This window comes from Dreissena polymorpha, chromosome 1 (assembly GCF_020536995.1).
Source record: "Dreissena polymorpha isolate Duluth1 chromosome 1, UMN_Dpol_1.0, whole genome shotgun sequence".
Lineage (NCBI taxonomy): Eukaryota > Metazoa > Mollusca > Bivalvia > Myida > Dreissenidae > Dreissena > Dreissena polymorpha.
The window spans coordinates 66,612,853-66,638,387 of record NC_068355.1 but is presented as its reverse complement, the minus strand read 5'-3'; the positions used below and the strand labels follow the sequence as shown (position 1 = coordinate 66,638,387).

The 25,535-nt window shown below is 35.0% G+C and overlaps 2 protein-coding genes and 1 long non-coding RNA gene across 6 annotated transcripts in view; 2 read left to right on the top strand and 1 right to left on the bottom strand.

The window, feature by feature from the left end:
• Positions 1-17,035, bottom strand: part of LOC127833423 (zinc finger protein 778-like) — a 62,596-nt gene extending 45,561 nt beyond the window's left edge. For all 3 annotated transcript variants that reach the window (XM_052358661.1, XM_052358678.1, XM_052358667.1), the window contains exons 1-4: positions 16,888-17,035; positions 8,605-8,737; positions 7,680-7,784; positions 5,390-5,560 (exon numbers count right to left, since the gene is read on the bottom strand). In XM_052358661.1, coding sequence (XP_052214621.1) covers positions 5,390-5,560; positions 7,680-7,784; positions 8,605-8,737; positions 16,888-16,984 — 506 coding nt within the window. In that variant the 5' untranslated portion in view covers positions 16,985-17,035. The remainder of the gene's footprint in view (positions 1-5,389; positions 5,561-7,679; positions 7,785-8,604; positions 8,738-16,887) is intronic.
• A 1,139-nt stretch (positions 17,036-18,174) lies between these two features.
• LOC127833458 (uncharacterized) lies at positions 18,175-20,469 on the top strand. Its single transcript, XR_008027423.1, has 3 exons — positions 18,175-18,249; positions 19,649-19,786; positions 20,077-20,469. It is a non-coding gene; the product is annotated as an uncharacterized LOC127833458 (long non-coding RNA).
• A 2,727-nt stretch (positions 20,470-23,196) lies between these two features.
• Positions 23,197-25,535, top strand: part of LOC127833088 (ATPase MORC2-like) — a 95,148-nt gene continuing 92,809 nt past the window's right edge. Inside the window, exon 1 of one of the 2 annotated variants that reach the window (XM_052358365.1) lies at positions 23,197-23,519. In XM_052358365.1, coding sequence (XP_052214325.1) covers positions 23,452-23,519 — 68 coding nt within the window. In that variant the 5' untranslated portion in view covers positions 23,197-23,451. The remainder of the gene's footprint in view (positions 23,520-25,535) is intronic. The other variant, XM_052358367.1, reaches the window with a different exon arrangement.

Genomic DNA, 25,535 nt, shown 5'->3' with positions numbered 1-25,535 from the left:
TGGTTGGAGTTGGTTAAAGGTAAAGAGTTCAATGAATGAGATCAAAGATAGCCAATGTCTTTTTCTGTGCAGTTCTTAGCTGCATCACACGCAGTACGGGATGTTACGCGAAGTTTTCGCGGCTTGTTACATATTGCTGGTCATAAACCTATAGATACAAAACAGAAAACCAAAAGGAGAATGGACATGAAATTATAATTTACGAGTCAACCGGCCACACGCTAAGTATCCATACATATTTTTAATATTTATATGCGCGTTCTTCGAACAAACCTGTTTTAGTGGTTTGTGGGGCATTGCTATTTGATTTGATTATTAACAGTATCGAGAATCATCGCGCTCATGCTTAATACATTAGTCAATATGGTGGAATAATTCTCGTTAAATTTATCAAAAATAATATTTATCATGGTATTGTTGAAAACACATTAAGAATCTATTATTGACATACCATAATTATATCGCTGAATACCTTCATTTTACATATCTCTGGTCTAAAGAAAATTCCAGTTCACCTAGTTCACGCGATAGCGTCTATATTATATAATGATTATTTTACTGGCCGCGAACTGACCCTGATACCATGCGGGTTGGAATGCAATGCATTAAAGTGAGGCCACGCTTTCAATGCTGGAACGATGGCTTTTACTTTTTTGATACTTTTACATGTTTAATGTTCGATTTCGAAAACAATTTAAAATGGATTGGCCAAAACGAATATCAGGATATGGTAAAACGATACCTTTATGAACTTAAATATACTAGTACACAGACAGCACTATGGAAGTAATTACTAAATATGAGAACATAGCCTTTAAGTACAAACGCTCTGGCGCTGGCAATCCTCTGAAAATAAAAGGTGCACGCACAAACTGTATTGATGTCAAGAGTTGAGTGTAAAACTGTACTATCTATCAAGCCTTTTCATAAGAGATAAAATTGTTTCATGCTGAACACGCAGTAAAACAGTGATACAAAGACGCGGTCATGTTTCCAATGTTCTGGTGGTATGCTCAAATCAGTTAATTGTATAAATGAAGTGTATTCATTGATGCCTAGCCGTGGAAATTTTTATATGAATTTTACTTGTCATGATTAAATGTCACCTAAGGTCAAAAGTGATGTTAAACAGCTACGCCGAAAAATATACTACGGGAGTGCACATCATATGTGTCCTCACATGCCTTTTTATATATATGTATATTTCTTCACTATCGAAATATATCATATGTTAATATTTGATTTAAATGCAGTTTTCTTTCGACACATTTAAATCACACTTTCATGGCCAGGTCATGCGAAAATGGGTCTTATGCGTTTCGGCCAGCATTTCTCAAACCCAACATGTGCATTTGCGCAGTCAGGTCAGAGGCGATGCTGTTCGCTATAACATCACTCAATATGTTATGGTCTTATTATGTATCTCCTGCCAGACTGAGATATACACATATGATGGGCGCATATGGAATAAGACCCCCTTTCGCATGACGAGGGTCATTAAAATCTCATTGTGAATTGTAAATGTCACATTTTAGCACAATGCTTTTGGATATAAAATTAAATTCTAATTAGCAAAATGGTTAATAACGGCAGCCTATCCAGGCGTTCTGGAACGATTTCCAGACGTGCTGTCCGAGTACGGCAAACATTGTGGTTGGATAATTAAATGATTTTCCTCTTATCGTGACCTTATACTATTTCTGTAATGATTGTTTTCTCATCTTGAAATCAAAACTGAAATTCTGCGAGATAGATTTCAACGCGTAATTGTAACTGGGCCAAAATTTGTGCCGTTTGAACATACAGAGAGTAGTCCGGAATTCCTTACACTGAACAGTGCTACATCCTTTGCGCTGAGCACAGACACAGTGATGTAGCCAAAGTTCAAAGGTTTTATCTTGAATCAACCTATGAAATATTCGAAAATATTCATGCGTGTCTGCTGGTGCTATGTAAAAGTCATTAAGATGAAAGGCTGAGTAAAACAGCTACGCCGAAAAAGCGCATTAGTGCTCTATACCTATTTTTAGGTCAGAGTTGTTGACACCGTGTGAACTGCTAGGATTACAAGTAATGCATAAACAACAGCGTACGGGTCAACAGGGCTGTCTTGATGACTACCTAATTCGTGAGTAAAAAGTATTGCTCGAAATTCATTTTTTATTTATTTTCATCAATGATCTTATTGTTTATTTTGAATTTGTATATGGTGTCAAAAATCAAAAGTTTTGTACAGGGAATTTTCATCATGAGATGTAATTCTTAGTGAAATAGGTGTTCAATATTCCAACAATATTCATTTAATATGATGGTGATTGCAAATTGTCTTTACATTCATTTCTCACTACCATTTTCATCATACTTTTTATGCTTTCAGAACATCCAAAAAGGGCCATGTTGTTGGTATTTTGTCTAAGTTATCTCTATGAAATAAATAGGATGATAAAAAGTGCACACAAAGCTCTTCCAGTGCGTTATGACACACTCTTTAAAAATTTGAATGGCGGGTGTTCATTTCAAACTTGCGATTAATTTTGAAAAAAGTAAATGCGTCTTAAATTATGCAATAGCGAACAACTTTAGTGCCTTCAGCGCTTTGATTCATGTTTATGACAGAGAGGCAGCAAAGAATGAACAGAGAGGCAGCATTTTGACAGAAAGGCCACCGATATGCATCTACACCGTGAGTTTTAGCAGTGATGTTTCATGACACGCTATCTAGTATATAAGTAAATGGCCTTAGTACCTTCATTAGGACATACATATACATGCTTTAGATCAGCCATTTTGCTATAAATATTAATGTAATTAAAAATAACAAAGTACACGAGGTTAAACAATTTTAAATTACCATCTTCGATATGTCTGATGAGTAACGTTTTAAATGTAATTTTAAACAAGGGCTGTTATGCATGCCCCCCAAATATGGGCTGTCAGTTGTAGTGGCAGCCATTGTGTGAATACGTTTTTTGTCACTAAGACCTTGACCTTTGACCTAGTGATCTGAAAATCAATAGGGATCATCTGCCAGTGATGATCAATGTACCTATGAAGTTTCATGATCCTAGGCGTAAGCGTTCTTGATTTATCATCCGGAAACCATTTGACTGTTTCGAGTCACTGTGTCCTTGACCTTTGACCTAGTGACCTGAAAATCAATAGGGGTCATCTGCCAGTCATGATCAATATACCTATGAAGTTTCATGATCCTAGGCGTAAGCGTTCTTGATTTATCATCCGGAAACCATTTGACTGTTTCGAGTCACTGTGTCCTTGACCTTTGACCTAGTCACCTGAAAATCAATAGGGGTCATCTGCCAGTGATGATCAATGTACCTATGAAGTTTCATGATCCTAGGCGTAAGCATTCTTGAGTTATCATCCGGAACCCATTTTACTGTTTCGAGTCACTGTGACCTTGACCTTTGACCTAGTGACCTGATAATCAACATGGGTCATCTGCCAGTCATGATCAATGTACCTATGAAGTTTCATGATCCTAGACATAAGCATTCTTGAGTTATCATCCGGAAACCATTGTACTATTTTGAGTCACTGTGACCTTGACCTTTGACCAAGTGACCTGAAAATCAATAGGGGTTATCTGCAAGTCATGATCAATGTACCTATGAAGTTGCATGATCCTAGGCCTAAGCATTCTTGAGTTATCATCCATAAACCATTTTACTATTTTGAGTCACTGTGACCTTGACCTTTGACCTAGTGACCTGAAAATCAATAGGGGTCATCTGCCAGTCATGATCAATGTACCTATCAAGTTTCATGATCCTAGGCTTAAGTGTTCTTGAGTCATCATCCGGAAACAATTTGACTGTTTCGAGTCACTGTGACCTTGACCTTTGACCTAGTGACCTGAAAATCAATATGGGTCATCTGCGAGTCATGATCAATGTACCTATTAAGTTTCATGATCCTAGGCATAAGCATTCTTGACTTATCATCCGGAAACCATTTGACTGTTTCGAGTCACTGTGACCTTGATCTTTGACCTAGTGACCTGAAAATCAATTGGGGTCATCTGCCAGTCATGATCAATGTACCTATGAAGTTTCATGATCCTAGGTGTAAGCATTCTTGAGTTATCCAGAAACCATTTTACTGTTTCTAGTCACTGAGACCTTGACCTTTGACCTAGTGACCTGAAAATCAATATGGGTCATCTGCCAGTCAAGATCAATGTACCTATGAAGTTTCATGATCCTAGACATAAGCATTCTTGAGTTATCATCCGGAAACCATTTTACTATTTCGAGTCACTGCGACCTTGACCTTTGACCTAGTGACCTGAAAATCAATATGGGTCATCTGCCAGTCATGATCAATGTACCTTTGAAGTTTCATGATCATAGGCCTAAGCTTTCTTGCGTTATCATCCGGAAACCATCTGGTGGAAGGACCGACTGACGGACCGACTAACATGTGCAAAACAATATACCCCCTCTTCTTCGAAGGGGGGCATAAAAAATTAAGCTTGTGTACTATGCGAATCCAGCTGTTGGGTGACTCATACAGACTGCACTCATCAGACATATCGAATTAGTTTCGCATGTGCTTTTCACATTTATACAAAATTATTATCATATTCAAAAGGGATAAGAGCATGTTTTGGTAATTTGTTTTTATTTTATGTCAGTACATACTATTTTATTTTTTGCCTGCTTACTATAACAGTATTCCACAGCGAATTCTTTATTTCTGATTCACTAAATAGAGTGTGTTATATCTGGTTAAAAGTGTCGACTAATCTGGAATCAAAGTGCCATTGTCTTTGAGATGATCAGTAAAAGAAGTGTCCATCAAAATTTGGCATCCGACTCTTAAAACATTTGAATTTCCTCAAATACGTTAGTTAACTAAAATTTAACATGTCGTAACATTAATGGACATGTTGATCTTTTATTTGGATTAGTTGGCACGTTCTTGATTTATTTCCAAGTATTTTCATTTTGTTGAAATACTTGCTGATCATCGAATTCATGATGATTAACGATGAAATTTTAACTTTTTTTTATTATAATCCACTGTTTTTTTTCCATGAATGTCTTGCTCCACAATACAAAGTACTATACCATTAATCGACCAAACAATGTTACGTGTCTGAAAACCAAATGAACAGATTATATATGCAAAAACGTTGAAGAACTCACCTCTCGTGTGTGGCTTTTGTTTTTTATCTGGTATCAAAGTGCCATCTGTTATCAAATTATCTGCATACCCCGCATGATGTTGGTAAAGTATGAACAAGTGCAATGGCCTTTTGACTATTGTTGTTATTGCATTTTGACTATATCTTATTAAAACGGGATTTAGACCATGAATGCTAGAAATATGATACCCCCTGTAACTTGCATTGATTGGCATCACTTACCTGCTGTCACTTGAAGAAGAGACTTTCCGCTTCCTCACTGGCTGAGTTACTTGTGTCTGTGTTGTTACTGCTGAAATACAGGCCTTGGAACTGGCAAACAATCGGATGCCTTCTAGAGTAATGTCCTTCATTTGCTTTGTCTTGAAGCCATCTGCAACTGGATGTATGGAGCTGAAAAATGTGTTGTTGAATTCATTAACTGATCTTGTTCAACTAGAATCACCTTACGCTTAAAATAACTCGTGCTCTGGGAAAACCCATCCTTCCTTAACCCTTAAAGCGCTGGAGCTGAATTTTAAAGGCCTTTGCAAACAGTTTGGATCCAGATGAGACGCCACAGAACGTGGCGTCTCATCAGGATCCAAACTGTTTGCTATTCTGATAGTATTCTTTGAAAAAAATCGAAGAAAATGCTAATTTTAGAAATTCTGCAGACGACATTTTAGCAGAAGACAAATTACCCAGCATGCAAAGGGTTAACTTGAATTTGGCTAAGAAGAGACTTCCTTGAAATGAAAACTAACATAAAGGTGGAAAGTGTTGTTGCTGGCTACTCTGGGACAACATTTTATGCCCATGGATTATTTTCCCATATATCATAAGAATGCATAATTCTGCAATACAATTTGAAACAGATGAGATAATATTCTCAATAAACCCATAATAATTTTATATAAAACTAGAAATGCATTGTAGTATAAATATTTTTGTAATACATACATTATTCTTAAAGCTAGACAATACGATTTTTATATTTGTTAAATTGTAATATATTGAAAAAAATATGTAACAATAACACAAAATAGGCAAGAAAAATTATACATTAAAGACGAATTTCATAAAATGCGGTAAAGAAAAATTAACGCCCCGAGCCGATTGCGATGAAGATATAACCGAAGCATGCGTCTTTCTACTAGGATCGGAGTAAGTGTTTGTGTGTTGTATGAATAGATATTGTTGCAGGAAATTAAAATGATCCATAAAACTAAATTTAAATTCACATCGTACACGCATGATATACATGCTTGCTAATTCAACTGTACAGACATTTTTGATTTCAGAATTAAATATCTGGCTTATTTCGCATTTTTCCACACATGTTCTTTTTAATTTTTATTTAAATTTATATGGAAATATATGTATAACAAGTTTTTTACACATTTTATATAAATTCATAAATATTTGACAAAATTGTATAGTCTTGCTTTAAGTACCGGTTCCAATATAACTCATTTCATTGTTTATATGTATTGTGTAACCTTAATGAAGCTGTTAAAAGATTACTTAAACCATACCATACGTTAGAGATGATAAAATTTTGGAATATACATGTTTCTTGAAGATAATAACAACAAGAGTTGTGTTTGTGAAACACCATGCCCCCAACTGCGCTTTGAAGTCCCATGGACAAAATCAAAACTCACACTTCATCTGTTAGTCATGACGGTAGACTCAAATACCAAAAGTAACCTCAATAGCTTTACGTAAAAAAAAAGCTCAAGGCAATTTCTTAGTCCAAGGCCCATAACTAAGGCAAAAATCAACGGACCGGAACACATTTCATTTTTCATCTGCAGGTCATGTAGGTACACTATTATGCCAAAAATATGGGATCTCACTCTGTTTATTTTAAACAATTAAATAATTAATTTTCAGGGTTCTCAATAAGAGCCGGCCACCGGCCAAATCAGATTTTGGCCGGTTGAAAATCGCTCAGATTTGGAAAATCGGCAATTGACTTTTCAAAATGTGCGTGTCCTTTCTGTAAATTTGCTCCTTATTTGCTATTAAGCAAAGACGTCGCTCGATTATCTCACAACAATGAAAAGGTGCAAATTGGAATCGGTAAAAAAGCAGTCAAATATTTTGACATTCTTTTCATCACATGGTGAGTTTTTGTTGTTGTGAAAGTTTGTTTTAATTCAGTTAAGTTTCAAACTAGAAGTGTCATGCAAAATGTGCATGGTAGACAGACGATCAGGCTTTTTCCGCCCGTTCCTGTAGAGCTAAAATTCATAAAATGCCCACAAAAAGCTCTAATTTAATTGCCTGGTTGACCATTAAAATAGCCATAAAATGGCCCAAAATGCAGGAAATCAAGTGTACAATTTTAAAATTTTCCGGCATGCTCCCCTGAACCCCCTTAGAAGGCCTGTTTGTTTCACATTATGGCCTGTTGGCTCAAAAGTTATTGAGAACCCTGAATCTTACTTTGTTCCATCTTTAACATAAATTCTAGACTCCTTTAACACATTCATGTATTTTGAACACTAACTGTACACCATTCTACCTGTCTAGTGACTCGGACAGTTTTTTTGCCACATGCTTTCGAAATCCAGGGGTTGTCTGTGGAAAATACGCTTTAACTTCATCTTCAACAACTTCTTTGTCTGGTCTAAAATGGAGGAATTATGATTTGAATACTTCAAAATAATTAAAAGTTTGACAGCAAACTGCGCAGGCTAATATTGGACAACGCTTTTAAATGAACATGCATTAAAGCCCCATTTTCTCACAGCCAGATTCAATTGCAGTTTGAATGATGAAGTAACCAGTCAGAAAAGGCTGTAGCATAGTATGTTTTTTCACCATTTGGGGAATGGGACCAGGTCCCTTTGAATTGGGAAAATTCACCTTGTTTTAACAAAAAAATTGAAACCTTCAATTGTAAATTTTTAGGTTCCATTTGGGAAAAATACATGCTTTTCTCCATTGGGAATGGGGACGAATACCGCAGCTGATTTTGAACGAAAAAACACTGTAGCATACCCATAAATTTACCTTAACCTTTGAACTGCATATACAGGTCATGCAAGTGACGTTGTCATCAAATGTTATATATCATGTCTGATTAAAAATGATTTTTTATTTGCCAAAACTGTATGATGCTCATATTTGAGCAGGTACCTTTCAGTAAAACCTTATATTTTAAGGGATACAGATCTTTGGTGGGACCCTATTACTCCACATTTAAAACATTTTAAACAAGAAAGTGTACAATTGCATAATAAATGATGAACTAACAATTTGGACAAGCATGGACAAACACTTGTTCATACACTCAACCATTGCAACAGCAATATCAAGCTTTCCTCTATGTACAACCATCGCAACAGCTAAATCAAATTTTTCTCTATGTTCAACACAAACTTTACACATAGGTCCAAGTAGGAGGGCTTACCTTTTCTTCAAAGAGTCAAGCTAAATATAATTACCTTTTTGATGGTGGCAGGTCATGGCATGTTAAACCTTGAGGTGAACCATTCTTCTGTAGGGTCCCAACACATTTGCCTTCATTTACCAGGATGCTCTGGCCCGATGTCCCAACATTTTCCGACTTGATATTCACTGTTATGAAAGAAGTCAAATTTTGTTTTAGTTTTGTATTATGCAGCTGAAGTATCAGTTTGTCAACATTAAAGGGACTTAAGTATCATAAATGACTTTTTTGTTAAACAAAAATCAGTAATGTAAATATTAATGGCACTATAAATAAAAGTCAAAAACATGTTCTGAGATGTAACAAGAGCTGTCTCCATACGATGCCATATGCCCCCGATAAACGCTTCGATAAAAGTTATGAGCATTTTTCGAAACCTAAACGCATTTTTCGAAACTAAAACGCACCCCCTAAGTTCAAGGTCAAGGTAAAAGGGGTCAAAATTTGTAAGCGTATGGAAAGGCCTTGCCCTTATGCACATGCTTACCAAATATGAATGTTACATCTGAAGTGACATAGAAGTTATGAGCATTTTTCAATACCTACACGCAAAGTGTGACGGACAGACGGACAGTGCAATCACTATATGCCCTCCTTCAGAGGCATAAATAGATTAAAATGATTAAATCATGTTATTTTTACACAAATTCATACTTAATCAATCTAAACAACTACAACTACAAAAGCTATGTTTAAAAGCCCATTAAAAGTCAAAATCAACAAATATTTTGAAAGTATTTTAAAACAAGAGCTGTCACCATAGGATGACATAATGTTCCCAATAAATGCTTTGACGGAAGTTCTGAGCATTTTCGAAATCTAAACGCAGATTTCGAAACCTAAACGCGGACCCTAAGTTCAAGGTCAAGGTCACAGGGATCAAAATGTGTGTGCGTATGGAAAGGCCTTGTCCATTATACATGCAAGCCAAATATGACGGTTATATCTCAAGGGACATAGAAGTTATGAGCATTTTTTGAAACCCAAATGCAGATTTTTAACCTAAATGCGGACCCTTAGTTCATGTTCAAGGTCAAAGGGGTCAAAATTGTTGTGCGTATGGAAAGGCATTGTCCATATACACATGCATACCAAATATGAAGGTTATATCTCAAGGGACATAGAAGTTATGAGCATTTTTCGAAACCTAAATGCAGATTTCGAAACCTAAATGCAGATCCAAGTTCAAGGTCACAGTGGTCAAAATGTTTGTGCATATGGAAAGGCCTTGTCCATATACACATGAATACCAAATATAAAGGTCACAGGGGTCAAAATTTGTGTGCTTATGGAAAGGACTTGTCTATATACACATGTTTACCAAATATGAGGGTCATATCTCAAGTGACATAGAAGTGATGAGCATTTTTTGAAACTTAAATGCAGATTTCGAAATCTTAATGCGGACCCTAAGTTCAAGGTCAAGGTCACAGGGGTCAAAATGTTTGTGCGTATGGAAAGGCCTTGTCCATATACACATGCATACCAAATATGAAGTTTATATCATAGAAGCTATGAGCATTTTTCGATACCTAAATGCAAAGTGTGACGGAAAGCCAGACAGACAGACAGACAGACAGATGATCCGATCACTATATGCCCTCCTTCGGAGGAATAAAAAAATTAAAACATAATAAATCCGTGTTCCTTGTGGCAACAGCCAAAATTTCAACGCTAGATGTGGTTTGGTAACAAAACGAGGTACAAAATGCTCGTTTTTATCTTTTGTGTGAAAATATATTCCATGTGAATTTCCCGCGACGATATCTAAACATACACGAGCAATCGCGCTTTCATTTTGTATCTCGTTAAATCTATTATACCAAACCAGCATCTAGCATTGACATTTTTGCTATTGCTATGAGGAATACTGATGTTATATGGGTTAACTTTATTTTACGAAATATTTGTGATGTTGATTTTGAGTATTTATGTGGCTTTAATCAAAGGTGTGTGGATAGAAGGGCATATGGGGAATATTCAGTATTTATGTGGCTTTAATCAAAGGTGTGTGGATAGAAGGCCATATGGGGAATATTCAGGATATTTTAGTTGTGTGCATCAGTCTAGTAAGAAAACATATTAATAATGCACTTTATCAAAAAGTATTTTGCAAGGTTGAGGAAACTAGGTTACTGGTATGTGGGTAGAGGGCTATATAAGCAATATGCACTTTTCCCAGACTTTTTGTGTAAGACAAAAATTGAAAAATCTTGATAATGCACCAAATCAAAAATAACATAGGCTAGTTTGATGATACCGGATAGTATGTGGATAGAGGGCCATATGGTGAATATGCCTATTATTTCCAAGTAGTTTAGTCAGATCAAAATTGTGGTTGCTCTGGTTAAAGAAATAATTAAAAAACAAAATCTAAATCTAGCCATAACAAAAATGTAGTACAGCTTGTTTCATGAAACTAATGAAGATCCTGTTCTTACTTTGAATACTTTAATTTGTTATTGGTCAAAACTTGTTTAAATAGACATACTTAAAGAACAGTCTTCATGGCTATCCTCGAATTACATGTCAGCCCTTTAGTTTTTTCTTTCAGTTGGGAAAATTACAAGTTCTGCTCCAACCATTACAAAGTAGCGCATAAAATCCTCAAATTTGGAAAATTGAAATCGTGAAATCCTCAATTGGAAAATTAGCGTAGAGAAATTAATTGTGTGTCTTACTTAAGACTAAGTACGAACTGGTAATTGAACACACCTATTAAAACTAGTGACCTGAAAATCAATAGGCGTCATCTGCGAGTCGTGATCAATGTACCTATGAAGTTTCCTGATCCTAGGCGTAAGAGTTCTTGAGTTATCAGTTGGAAACCATTTTACTGGTTCGAGTCACCGTGACCTTGACCTTTGACCTAGTGACCTGAAAATCGATAGGGGTCATCTGCGAGTCATGATCAATGTACCTATGAAGTTTCATGATCCTAGGCGTAAGCGTTCTTGAGTTATCATCTGGAAACCATTTTTCTGTGTCGAGTCACCGTGACCTTTGACCTAATGACCTGAAAATCAATAGGGGTCATCTGCAAGTCATGATCAATGTACCTATGAAGTTTCATGATCCTAGGCGTAAGCGTTCTTGAGTTATCATCCGGAAACCATTTTACTGGTTCTAGTCACCATGACCTTGACCTAGTGACCTGAAAATCAATACGGGTCATCTGCAAGTCATGATCAATGTACCTATGAAGTTTCATGATCCTAGGCGTAAGCGTTCTTGAGTTATCATCAGGAAACCATTCGGTGGACGGACTGACGGACGGACCGAAGCCTGACATGTGCAAAACAATATACCCCCTTTTCTTTGAAGGGGGGCATAATAATTGTTTACAGGCATGCCAAAATGACCATTTTGCACTTAAGTTGGTATAAAAAACAAAATCATCAATTGCAGCACAACAACTTTGAGTTGACATGGACCTAGATAGATCTACTTGCTGGGTTTGGTTTGACACAGATTGGCAATCATCAACTGCTACTGCATTCATGTGAATTTCATTCTGCATCAATGCTTTCATTTTTAGACTGACACTTGATTGACTTTAATAGATGGACAAATCCATCAGCCTTTTTTCATGAAGCTAAACTTTGGCAAAGGAATGAATCTGTGTGACTAATGATAAAGTTTTATTTTCTAATGTAGTATTTACTATTAAGTCCTATTTGAGTAAAAACAACAATAAGGTTTAAAAAAATGAGAACTAAACTGGACAAAAAAACACAGGCAACAGAAACAGCTCATGCACTGTGATATAAAACTATTATAAACCAATCGCAAGGTTACAAAACTAATTCATTTGACGCGTTCAGTGACTGTTCACTCGCAATTTCCATTTTGGAACAAAACCAAAGCAGCTTTCCTTTGTTTTGAGTTTTTTTGGTCACCAATTGGAGAATTATTGAATTTTTGCTTGTTTGGGAAAGAACTGATTACCTGTACATGTACAATCAGTCAACCAGGTTAGAATCACCCAGCAAAAAATGTTAATTCTTTTGACCACAATAATTTTTTTTGGTATTTAGTGTCAATGTGAGAAGATGTAAAAATAAAGGGTTAAATTTATTTTGTATGATAACAGGTAAGACCAGACGGCATATGCAGCTTTTTGTTAAAAATACCCAATAAAAGTTCAACCTTGGGAAAATTATTAAAAATCATTCAACTTACAGAATAAGAATTTTAAAACATTTTAATTGCAATTGTTTTCAATCAGCAAAATGTTTATTTGAAACTAATAAAGCCTTCTATATACATATGCACATTTCAAAACATAACTCATTCAATCAGTTCCATTTAACTTTTTGCTGCATTTATTCCCCCTTTAAGCATAATACAAAAGCTTTCTTGCTTAAACTTTGTTAATTTATTCCTTTACCTAATGTATACCATAGACACTTATCATTTTGTTTTTATTGGGGCATTATGGAAAATTAAATACAAATTAATCGGAACTGCTAATTATCCGGAACTGGTTGACAAACTGTATTTTATATACAGTTTTTTTTGTAGCCATTTTGAAAAAGGAGTCTGGTCAAATTGGTATTTTTTTATCGATAAAAATGGCAAATTTAATATTTTTTATCAAAAAAAAGCACAAAATTGGGATTATTTTTAATCAACAAATATTGACACAACTGGGGTTTTCCTAGCCATTTTGTGAAAAAATCATATAAATTATAGTGATATATTTTGTAGGATGTTTAAAAAATACAATTTAGACATAGAGTCTAATAATCATGATCATCAGACACTTCTTAAAAAAAAATGTTTGTTTTTATTTAGGGGAGGTTTTTGATATCATAATTTTGGGTAGGGATCGAGTCTGTTTGCTTGGGGATCGGGTCCGTTCTTTTTTACATATAGAAAAAAAAACACTGATAAACAAAGAACAAAATCACTGCATGTAGGGCATATTGCTTAGAAGATATTTTAACCATTGTCTTTCATTTTAATAAACATGTTTTAACTGTTTTCTTTTAACATATCTTTCTTAACAAAATCAATAAATGCATTCTCCAAGGTACCACTTTTTAAGCCCCTTGCCCTTGATAGCATGAACCAACAAGGGAGGCAACTCGTGATGTCACAAATCGGCAGTAACCAAAAAGTGGTTCTTTATTATCTCGCTTAACATGGGTCTAAATTACGTTTTAAAGCTCTTTTCTGATTGGATTAAACTGTCTGAAATCATCCAATCAAGAAAGTAGATGCATTTATCTTGCATAACATTCAATGCCACGCTCTATGCAAGCTATTTAGAAAATAAAAAAACGTAAACCAAAAAGTTCGGAATGTTTTTTTTCGCGGTTATAGACGGTGTTACTTGCTGAAATCAATAAAATATTGCTTTGAAATCATTTATGTATTGGTATTGAACAAGAAAGTGGTCGAATATAAGTGGAAAACATAAGTATTGTGATTAAAACTTGTGTCTGCTACAATTTTAAGAGTGGTTACGGAAATTACCGATCGTACAGATGTATTGACAAACAAAGGCCAAACGACCGAATAGCTTTCATATTTCAAATTTATCAGCCTTGAAAGCATCACTTTTTCAAATAAGAAGCAAAATCATACATTTATCAACCAGTAATAGTCAACAACACCAAAATCTTTGGGTACATCCATTTTGTTTTTCAGAAACCACAACATGTATTATTTTCGGAAACCGACAATCGGTCATTTCCGGAACATCTCGGTAAATTTCAGCAGACAAGTTTTCGTCAAAAATTCTTATGTTTTCCGCAAATATTCTACCACTTTCTTGTTGTATACCAATACATAAATGATTTGAAAGTAATATAACATTGATTTTGATCAGGAACACTTTATATAACAGCTAGAAAAGACATCTCAAATTTAGCGCATAAACCATTGAAAAATCATACTTCAGTTTATCCTTCTTATGATTGTTTTATCAGTTACTTTAGCTTCAGCCACCCACTTATTTTTAAAATTATGACACACATATGATTAAACTTGAGTTATTATATATTTTTAGTTATTTTTATTGAGAAACTTTTATCTTATAACACATTTTTGGTACAAAAATGTTAATTGTATATATATAGTAAGTTTGAAAAAAATACATAGGTAAAGATTTACCTAAACTTGCTACACATGTAAAATAAAATGCCAATAATTACAACAAAAATCACTTTTAAATAGTATGTTTTGTTTATTAGTCTTAAACAATATTAATGTTTTCATTTCAAAATTATAAAACACAATACATTAAATATTGTCCTATAAAAATGATGACATAACAGATTGTTAGGAAGATATGAACAGAACGTAAACAGTATGCTTATTGAAATTAAAAACAACTAAAACATCTTTTTGTATTAATTTTCTGATCAAAAGTGGTATTTCTAGTTAGTATAGGAGATATTTTATCAAGAAAAAGCATTAGAATTTGGATTGTTTGAAGAAAAGTGTGCATTTCATCCAGTATTGCCATGGAACCAGTTTTTGGTTAGAAATTCATTAACATTATTTTAAAGTTCATTACCCCTTGTTGCTAAAAAATTCATAAAAAATAGAATTTTTAAAGTAATCCATTAAAACAACTAGAAATGGCGCGGCAGAGGCCGACGGGCATCCCCACGCCGAATGTTTGACCTAGGTGTGCCCCAGGGTTGGTAATGGGGCCATGCATAGCTGAGATTGACCGTATTGTCATAAGAGAAGTTCATCATCAATTAGAAGTGAATTGGTGTAGAAATGAAGAAGTTATAGTAAAAGGCAATTTTGGGTGGGTGTGACATATGTGGGCAGGGCGCCCCAGGGTTGGTAATTGTGCCATGCATAGTTGAGATTGACCGTATTGTCATAAGAGAAGTTCAGTATCAATTTGAAGTGAATCGGTGTAGAAATGAAGAAATTATAGTAAAAGGCAATTTTGGGCGGGTGTGGTCTATGTGGGCGGGGCCCCAGGGTTGGTAATGGGGCCATGCATAGTTGAGATTGACCGTATTGTCATAAGAGAGGTTCAGTATCAATTTGAAGTGAATCGGTGTAGAAATGAAGAAATTATAGTAAAAGGCAATTTTGGGTGGGTGTGGTCTATGTGGGCGGGGCGCCCCAGGGTTGGTAATGGGGCCATGCATAGTTGAGATTGACTGTATTGTCATAAGAGAAGTTCAATATCAATTTGAAATGAATCGGTGTAGAAATGAAGAAATTATAGTAAAGGCAATTTTGGGTGGGTGTGGTCTATGTGGGCGGAGCCCCTGGGTTGGTTATGAGGCCATGCATAGTTGAGATTGACCCTAATGTCATAAGAGAAGTTCAGTATCAATTTGAAGTGAATCCGTGTAGAAATGAAAAAATTATAGTAAATGGAATTTTTTGGTGGGTGTGGCCTATGTGGGCGGGCGCCCCAGGGTTGGGATTGGGGCCATGCATAGTTGAGATTGACCCTAATGTCATAACAAAAGTTCAGTATCAATTTGAAGTGAATCCGTGTAGAAATGAAAAAATTATAGTAAATGGAAATTTTTGGTGGGTGTGGCCTATGTGGGCGGGGCGCCCCAGGGTTGGGAATGGGGCCATGCATGGTTGAGATTGACAGTATTGTCATAAGAGAGGTCCAGTATCAATTTGAAGTGAATCGGCGTAGAAATAAAGAAGTAAATGTAAAATAACCTAAAAAAATGAGTGATAATTTCTGACGCGGCCCCACCCCAACCGCTATAACTTTTGACCCAGGGGTCAGATCAAAATTCCAAATAGTGCAGGGTCGCACATATGCTCATAGCTACCATGTGTGTAAGTTTCAAGGTTCTAGTGCTTTTAGTGTAGGAGGAGATAGTGGCCAGGACGGACGGACAGACAGACAGACGGACGGACGGAGATAACCACAATATCCCCACCTTTTTTTCAAAAAGCGTGGGGATAAAAAGAAAATGCTTTCTAATACCTTAAATATTATTTCTGCAGGCATTTGAAATCAATTATTTATGTTTAAAAAAATCATTGGTTCATGCTACCCTTGGTCTTACGAAATACATTCACTTATTTAACCTGCTACAACAGTAACCAAATGACTTAACAGTAACTTTATATCGCAAACTAGTTTCTAACACATTCGTTCATACAGCTTCCATTAGATATAACATCTAACATGGAAGTGAATACAATTCAATCAATGACAAAGTAAATAATCTTAGTTGTGTGTAGCCCGCTTTAAAATTATTATTTTATTATTAAGACGCGTATCAGACACGACATAATGAAAGACGATCATGCATTATATTCTTACAAAAATTATTTGATGAATCTACTGCTTCCTTGATCTTGGCAAGCTCTTCGTCCTCTTCACTAGAACTAGACGAACTATACGACTTGGGCGCGGCCATGACAGTTACCAAATGCAAGAAAGTAGTTCGACGAAACTGATGAGGTTAAGATCAACTAAAAACAAAAACGAACAGCATAATCGATTTTGTCATAGCTCTGTTCGGAGATTGGGATTTTTATTATCTTTGTGTAGACGTGTTTACAATTATGTCCTGACAAAGAGAATTATATGTTAGTGTTGATTATAGGTTAATTATGCGTGTTTTTTTAAGCCTCTGTGCGTACAGGCTGCCATGGCATGTCCTTCGTACCTTCCCTCGCATAGTGGTCTCCTTCGCCCAGACGGCCTGAGGCCGTCGTGTAGTGGATGGGACTGCAAAAAGTGTTATTATGTCACGTTGCAAGTCTGACAGGGACAGCGTTTGACTGGTCAATCTTGAACTTGGTGGACCTTGAAAAACAATTAAATAACAGATCTATAAAAATGGAATCTTATCACTCGGATTATTAATATTTATTTTTGAAAGCATAACGATGTTACTGTGTTTTTTCTTCCTATCAATGTTTGCATGTGCAATTTTCATAGAAATAGATTGTTATTTAATCGTTTGCGTACACTTTTTTGCGCCTTCTTGCAACATCGCACGAATGTGATTTGACAATAAAAATACAAATAGCAAATTTTTCTGGAGCTTTTGGTCCTGATTCAACTGGTGACGGTTCTAATATGGAATCAGACATGCACATTCAATACTCGAAAATGAGCTAAGATATCACACATTTTAAACTTATAATCGAAAAATATAGCTATTCTCAACATGAGAACAATGAAGAAGATTGCACCATTTGTGACTTAAATTAATTTTACCATTGGAACCGAGCACTCAACATGCTGCATATACTTATACCATATACAAACAATAGAATATGACAGTCCGGTTGCAAGTACCTGCACGACTGCATTGCTGAACAGGAAGTATTTGAAGGGCTCAGCAGCAAGATATGATGGGTCATATATATGTTAACAATCGTATTTAAAGCATGATTTACTGAGTGTAATCTATCAAAATTGTGAATACAACATAACTTAATAGTAAGTATGTGATACTATGAAGTGAATGAATACATGTCACTACTAAAATTCCAACTTCACCTATAAGTCATTATGCGCATGCATATCACGATGTTTACATTTAGTTATCAATGGCTAATGTAAATGCATTATCTCCGACTTTTGATAAAGTATTAAGTTGTATGAGTAGTTTTGCTAATGTATTCATGTGTAAGATATTCGTAAGGATATTTCATGTGAAAGTGGTGGCTCGTAAGTGAATATCGCCCAATTGGTGCAAAAAAGGCTCCATGTGCCTTCTTATTTCAATGTCACATGGTGCCTATTTGAACCAATGGGGCGAAATTATGTTTAGTTTGTCGGTCTTCTTTATACAAATAAATAATTAGTTCTCTTCACCCTTAAATAATTGGGAGCAGAAGTCTTGAACGATGTTGCTTTGCTTCGCTTATGCCAATGCTTAGATTTGAATAATATATCACTGCAATAATACCGTCTAAGTATGATTAATTATTTTGTTAATCAGTGTTATTGAACGTTTCTTTCTCCGGGATTTTTTTTATAAATTAACATGTTAGCCTGTTAGTATAAAATGTACATGGTAATAGATTTTACATTTAAGCTGTTAAAGTTCACAAATGAACTTAAATATATTATGAACATTAGTCAATAAATATCTCTTATATATGTACAAATTTCATTTCCGAATTACTAAGCAAAATGAATTGTTTCTTATCGGTCTTGTTATTGCTCACATTCAAAACATACAACTTTTGTATTATCACCTTTTACACAATAATTTTATGTTCAGGTACTGCACTGCTAGAGGCGTAGCTGAAATAAGTGTGTATATTAAATATTAGTTCGACTACTTGCACTTTAACCTGCTCCAAACCCGTTGTAATCGCCCAATTAGGCTTTGCAGACCGTTCTGAATTTAAATGGGGCAGCTAGTGTAATAAGTTGTCTTTGAACATCCATTAATACCAAAGATTTTGGTGTGCGTTCTATTGCCTTGCGCAAAAGTAATTGACAGTGTTACCCTACAGAAACGTATTCCTGTGATCTCGACGGTGTATGGCATATGCCATTCTAAAATACAATGAACCACGGTGGGTTAGCGTGTGGATATAATATTTATTAGTAAGACCATCATTTCGAATGAAAAATAATCAAATTTAACAAAAAATCAACTTCTCTGAAATCTTTCTTTAATTGAGCCCCATCGTCACTATTGAACTCCGTGTTAGCAGAACACATGTTACAATGCCTTGGTGCACCGTACGCAGTGCGAATTCTACTTTTCATTGATGTATTGCTCATATTTTTAGGTATAATACGATGCAGACGACCACACATCTTGTTTATGTGTGCGTTTGTCTTTTAAAAGACCAAGTTGTCAATGTGTAACTATACGAAACAGACCAACAGAACAGCTTCGAAATCTAAATAGTTTTTAAAAGGTTATTAATAGTGTCTACAGTATAATTATAAGGGGAAAAATAAATGAGCGAACGACCACACTTGGAATATAAATTTATGCGAACGACCACACTTTATTATTAAACACTCGTTTTGTTTAAAACCGTTGTATACTTTAGTATATAGTCATAGAATGTCCTTGCATATAACAATATATTTTTTATTATAGACCATTTAAATACCGTACGGGACGATCGCATAAAGACCATCTGCTGGAGAAGTCCAACGATTTACCATCAAAGTGTGACCAGAAATGTGCGGCATGCGTATCTAGATCCAGAGCAGTCGTTACTGATATTACGATCAAGTAAGTAAGTTGAACCAACTGCAGTCTATGAAAACAAACTTCGTTTTGTTTATCCCGCTAGTACATATATGCTCAATTCCGATCGTTATGAGAAAACAAATATCAAATAGAAACCATGTGGATTGTTTAACTTCGAAATAGGCTAGCAATGTTTTAACTTGAAACATATTTTTAAGTTACAAATACTTAAATATGACCCATATAAATTTGTTTCAACATATTTTATTATAATATTTGCGCTAACGGATGTTTAAAAAAAAATAAGCTCAATATTGAATGTAATCTTACAGGCACCATTTCTTTGATCATCGAAAAGGGAGTTAAAAGAAAGGCGGGACCGTTGATACGGACAGAAACTCTCTACAAAAAGGCGCCATTGTTGTTAGGTGGGGAAAACCTAGAAGAAATGAATCCAAAATGCTGGTTACTTCTAAAATGGGCTTGACAGACGTCATCTAACTTTCATTGTGTTTTGTGTACTATATTAGAACAGCAAAACGGAGAATTCGAATGTAAATAATATAGATTATATACCAGCTAATGATATATACATTTAAATGTAAATACGTATAAGAACATTTACCAACTGCATGTGCATTTTTTTCTACATATTGTATACGTATCCCATGCGTCAGTGGCGTTTGTGGATACGCATCTTATTGTTTAACTTGTTGTAAGTGTTAATACATGCATATTAAAGTTTAATAAATGAGGTGGAAGTCTTATGAATTAAGCAGTTATTTACAATGGTGTTGAATGGTGAAACGAGTGAAAAAATGAAATGTGTATCCTTTCTATCACAAAACTGTACATCTATTTTATTTACCACAAACATTTTTCAGATCAACAATTTATTATAAAAATAATCAAAGAAAACGACCACAGTAAATGAATCTACAACATCGTTATCTTTACCGCAAGAAAAAAAACATTAACAAACGAAATATGAACTAAACAACAAATTTGTTATAAATGATTTATCACAAGAACCAATTTATAACAAATACTATGGCACTAGTAAAAAAGCAAACAACTCGCACATGAAAATGAACAATACCCCGAAACGGCTCCTTTCAAGCAGGTAAAAAACAATGTTGACGCCAAAATTGTGTTCCGACTACACATTGATCACATACAATGATTAGTTGTTAAACGTAGGTATTCGATTTAGTAGCCTAGTTTCATGGAGCAATACTCTGAATAAATGGACATATCGACGGTTACCCCCTCTATAAATACATATATAAAATGCAATGATTGTAAGGTATATACCACAAAAAGCAATACTATGTTGATGGAATCGTTAAGAAATATAACAGCTAATATATTGTTTAACCAGCACGTCCTCTAATTTTAAACTCACGCTTATGGAATCCGATTGCATCACATCAAAGTATACAAAAAGCATATTCACAAGCCCTACAGCTAGTGCGCTTGGAGGTATTGCCATGTACATTATATTACTATTAGCTACTACAATGTTGCCGCAGTCGCTAAAATAGCCCATGGACAACTTTGTATAATGATTGAAATATATATGCTACTAAGTGACTATCAACAAGAGATGTACGTTTGAAGCAATAATTTTAATATTTGTTTAAACTGTATTTATAAGCCGCCAATTTGTTCCTATAAATAGTGTTGCATCCAAAAAAACAAATAACGTCTTGCACTTCTACAAATTGTCTGCCCATTTTCCTGGTGCATGTGCTTCTGCAGGTCAGCATTTGTAGAAAATGGCTTACTGCACTTGATACACACGAATGCCTTCTCTTCGTCATGTACATGACATCTAAAATTATAATTATCAGTACCATTTAATAGCGTTTAATTATATACGAACACTCTATATTTTCTTATTTTAGTAAAAAAAAATTATAATGGGTCGATTAGTATTAATCATATGGAGTAAACTAGCATTACTTCAATTAAGCTGCTAATTAAGCTTAAGCTCATGTTGATCCCATTACAAACATAAGCAAGTTAGACTTTATGCATGTGACATGATATACTAGTTACTAAAAAGAAGAACTTAACAGCATATTTTTGTATTAATTACACTTTCTGACAAACATTAATGAATATATGATTTACACAATTATTGCATCTGTGCCTGTTCATATTCGCCTTGCTAAAGTTCACTTAATCGCAGCAGGTATATCGCTTACCAGTCCCTCTGTAACTCATCTCATGCTGGCGCAGACACGACTTGCTTTTAAGAACGTTGCTACAATAGCGGCATATCTGTGGGTTTGAGTGATCCATCTGAAATAAAAAATTCATTGCATGCATACATTATCATGCATACAGTGTGTGGTCGTTCGCCTATAACTCGAGTGTGGTCAAATTCTTCAATTTCAAAACAAATGTTGTCGGTCGTTCTAAATAATAAAATAATAATATTGACACTTATATTTGGTCGTATATGAAAAAGTTACGCATACTGACAGTAATAAAACCTTCAGTTTTAATCGCTTTAACAACAAACACAGGTATAAATAAAAATGTGTGGTCGTCTGCATCGTCGACTTCGATATTTGTCTTTGAATGTTCTCAAAAAGTATTATACCTAAACATACGAGCAATACATTAATGAAAAGTAGAATTCGCACTGCGTACGGTCAACCAAGGCATTGTAACAATAATCTGCTAAAACGAAGAAAATATCAGAAAACATACCTTCAATTTACGTTTTGTCCGCAAAAAAAACGTGGTCGTTCGCATTTGTGGTCATGTGACAGTTTTTGGTTCCGCACATTGGGGAAAGATATAATAGCAATTTCAATAAGTATACTGTATTGATATGAAAGATATTAAAATTATAGTATGAAATGTGTCCACTTTATCAAATTCTACTATTTAAATGGGTCCAGTTTATCAACCTTCTGGTAATGGGTGGGTCGGGGTCCACTTTCTCAATGGTATCGTATACAAATGGGTATGCTTTTTCAATAATCTTGTATCAAAATGGGTCTACTCTATCAGAGTTCCGGTATAAAAATGGGTCACATTTCGGATGTCTCAGCGGGACGCCCATACCCTTAAATCTGGGTCCCTGAGCCAATCAACGTTTAGGGTTTATTAAGACGGATCTACCGGCGGGAAAGTTCACCAACATTGAATTGGCTATTGAGTTAGGTCGAAACCTGGGTTAGACAGCTAAGCCGAAAAATATACAAACATTTTAAACGGGAGGTTAAACTGCACTTGGATTGTGCGTCCTTGCTGCAGAACTATTTTGTCTGTAGTGTATCTGTTTTTATATCTTATATTATAACACATAATATAACAATATATTTTAATGATTAAAAAGTAAACTTTATGTTTATATGTCAATTTCTTAAGTGATTTTTTTTATCAAGGTCACTGTATACAAACCTCATTTTTTACCACATGTGCGGATCAATACATGACCGGAAGTTTTGGATGCAGCATTGGGACACCGAACATTCACAACTAACTAAATGAAAACATTTTGAAAGATAAAAATTTTAATGTGAATATAAGACAATCTTACCTTTTTATATAAATGCAAATCCCAAACATTCATTTGTGACCTGTGTGTACATTCATGCTCTGCATTTCACTGAAATTGTATTATGTGATGAAAACGGTGTCTATGTGAATATTCACCTTGGATTTTATAAATTCATTTCTTGTGCGAAATGACGAATCATTCGTATTCATCGTTAAACAGAGCTCAGCTGAGCAAGGAGTACTTACACACTAATTCGTGAGCATACATTTCTATGCTTCTTTATAATTAAAAGCACTAATAATGTGACTCATTTTATCCATTCATTCTCACTCCTAGCTAGTTCTGGCTACCATAACTTTACATGTCGCTTTTTATGAATTTTCACTGGCGCGACTTTATAGTAATGGACCAACCCAATTAGGAAAGTCAACCACTAATTCCAGAAAAGTTGACAGTCAACAAAGATCGGTCCAAAACAGCTTTTAAATGCAGTTATTGGCCCAAATCAACCACTTGATCGGAAAGACTGACATTTTTCACACTTAACTGATGTATTCTTTCACAAAATAGTATCTTCAGGGGTTTTTTTTACTAAGAAAGTGACGCCGATAATCGGCGTCTTCCCCTACCAGAATTTTTCCCCTAAAACTACCATTTCCCCCCAAAAATATAATTTTTCACCAAAATATAATATTTTACCCTAAAAGAAATGTTTTTTTCTTTCTTTTGGGAAGTCGACACTTATCCTATTTGTACCATGTACAACGATCTCGCTCTCTCTCTCCGACAAACACTCAAATCTGGGAATCCCAGTGATTCTATATATAGCTCTTAAATTACGTCATGGAAACCGGGCAACTAATCTTATTAATCATGTGACTATTTTACTGGATTCCGGTCTTGCGCGAGAATGGTGATTCGTCAATTAATTAACGGAAACCAGTCGAGTTTTCATCCGGGTTATGTGAAAGCCAAGATGGGTATAAACGTTAAAACTCACAATTGGCGTTCATACACGAACAAAATAAAACGTTCGGACTCGGAAAATATTAATTGCGTCGACGCATTTTTTAAGAATGAATCATCAAAAACCGTTGAAACCCAGCAGGATTCGGAGGTACATGTAATCAACATCGATTAATACTGTCGGATTATTGTGAAAGTGAAAGTAGAAAATCGGCAGCTGCCGCACCTTTCCCTTGCAATACTGTAGCAGATCTAGATCGTCAACCCATTCATCGTGAAATTGAAATCACAATATTGAAATCGTTCCCCGGCCCCAGTTGAAAACATTTCCCATTATTAGATCTACCCCTGCAACTTTATTTAGGACTTTGACTTTAATATCATACTTGTTCATGTGTTTAAGAACAAAAAGGTCAGAGACATGTCTCTTTTTCTAAAAAAAACCTGAAGTCTGTATGCGAGTTATAGACATTGAAATGAACAGTTTTTATTTTTTCCCCAAATATGTCTTTTTCGCGCTCGATTTTCCCCTTATACCCAGCGTCCAGCGTCTTCCCCTTTTTCTAAAAAAAACCCCTGATCTTAAACATTTAAAATTTATATATTTATAGGATTTCTCTGTTTATTTTCCCAGGGAAGACACAGGGTGGTGGATTGTACTCGGTTCAGGGTTGGCACAAATCGACCGCCCCTGGTTTTAACCGGCGGTTTTTACCGGTTAAAACCGCCCCGGTCAATACTCCCAAAGTGGTCATTACTGGTCAATACTGGTCGATTGAACTTTACCCCCAATTTTAATTTATATTCTATGCCTAATTGAACAATATTGATAATATAAATTAAACAGACATGTTGCCAATAATGTCTTAAGCTATTAATACCCACTATTTTATACCTATATATATATATATACTATATATGTTCATGCAATTTGTAGGCCAATCTCTCAAAATTTTGCAAATAAGTCAAAGTTGGTCAATTTGATTTTTCTGGTTGATTGAACTTATGATGCTCAGATAATTATGTGCTTGATTCAACAAGAACCTGTCAATTACTGTGTATGAGTTATTCCTCATGCCCCACTGTCCCCACAGTTTTCAAACAGTCTTCTCACCTATACAGGTTGGGGCACCCAAAACTGATAATAGGGCCTTAAATGGCTATTTTGACACAATCCTTACTTGTCATGTATTCTTGCATTGATTTCTTTAAATACTTTTTAAACAAAATAGTGAAAAAAAACTTTAATTTTTATTGATATAAGGATAAAAAACATAATAAGAAATAATTATTAAAAGAAAAAAA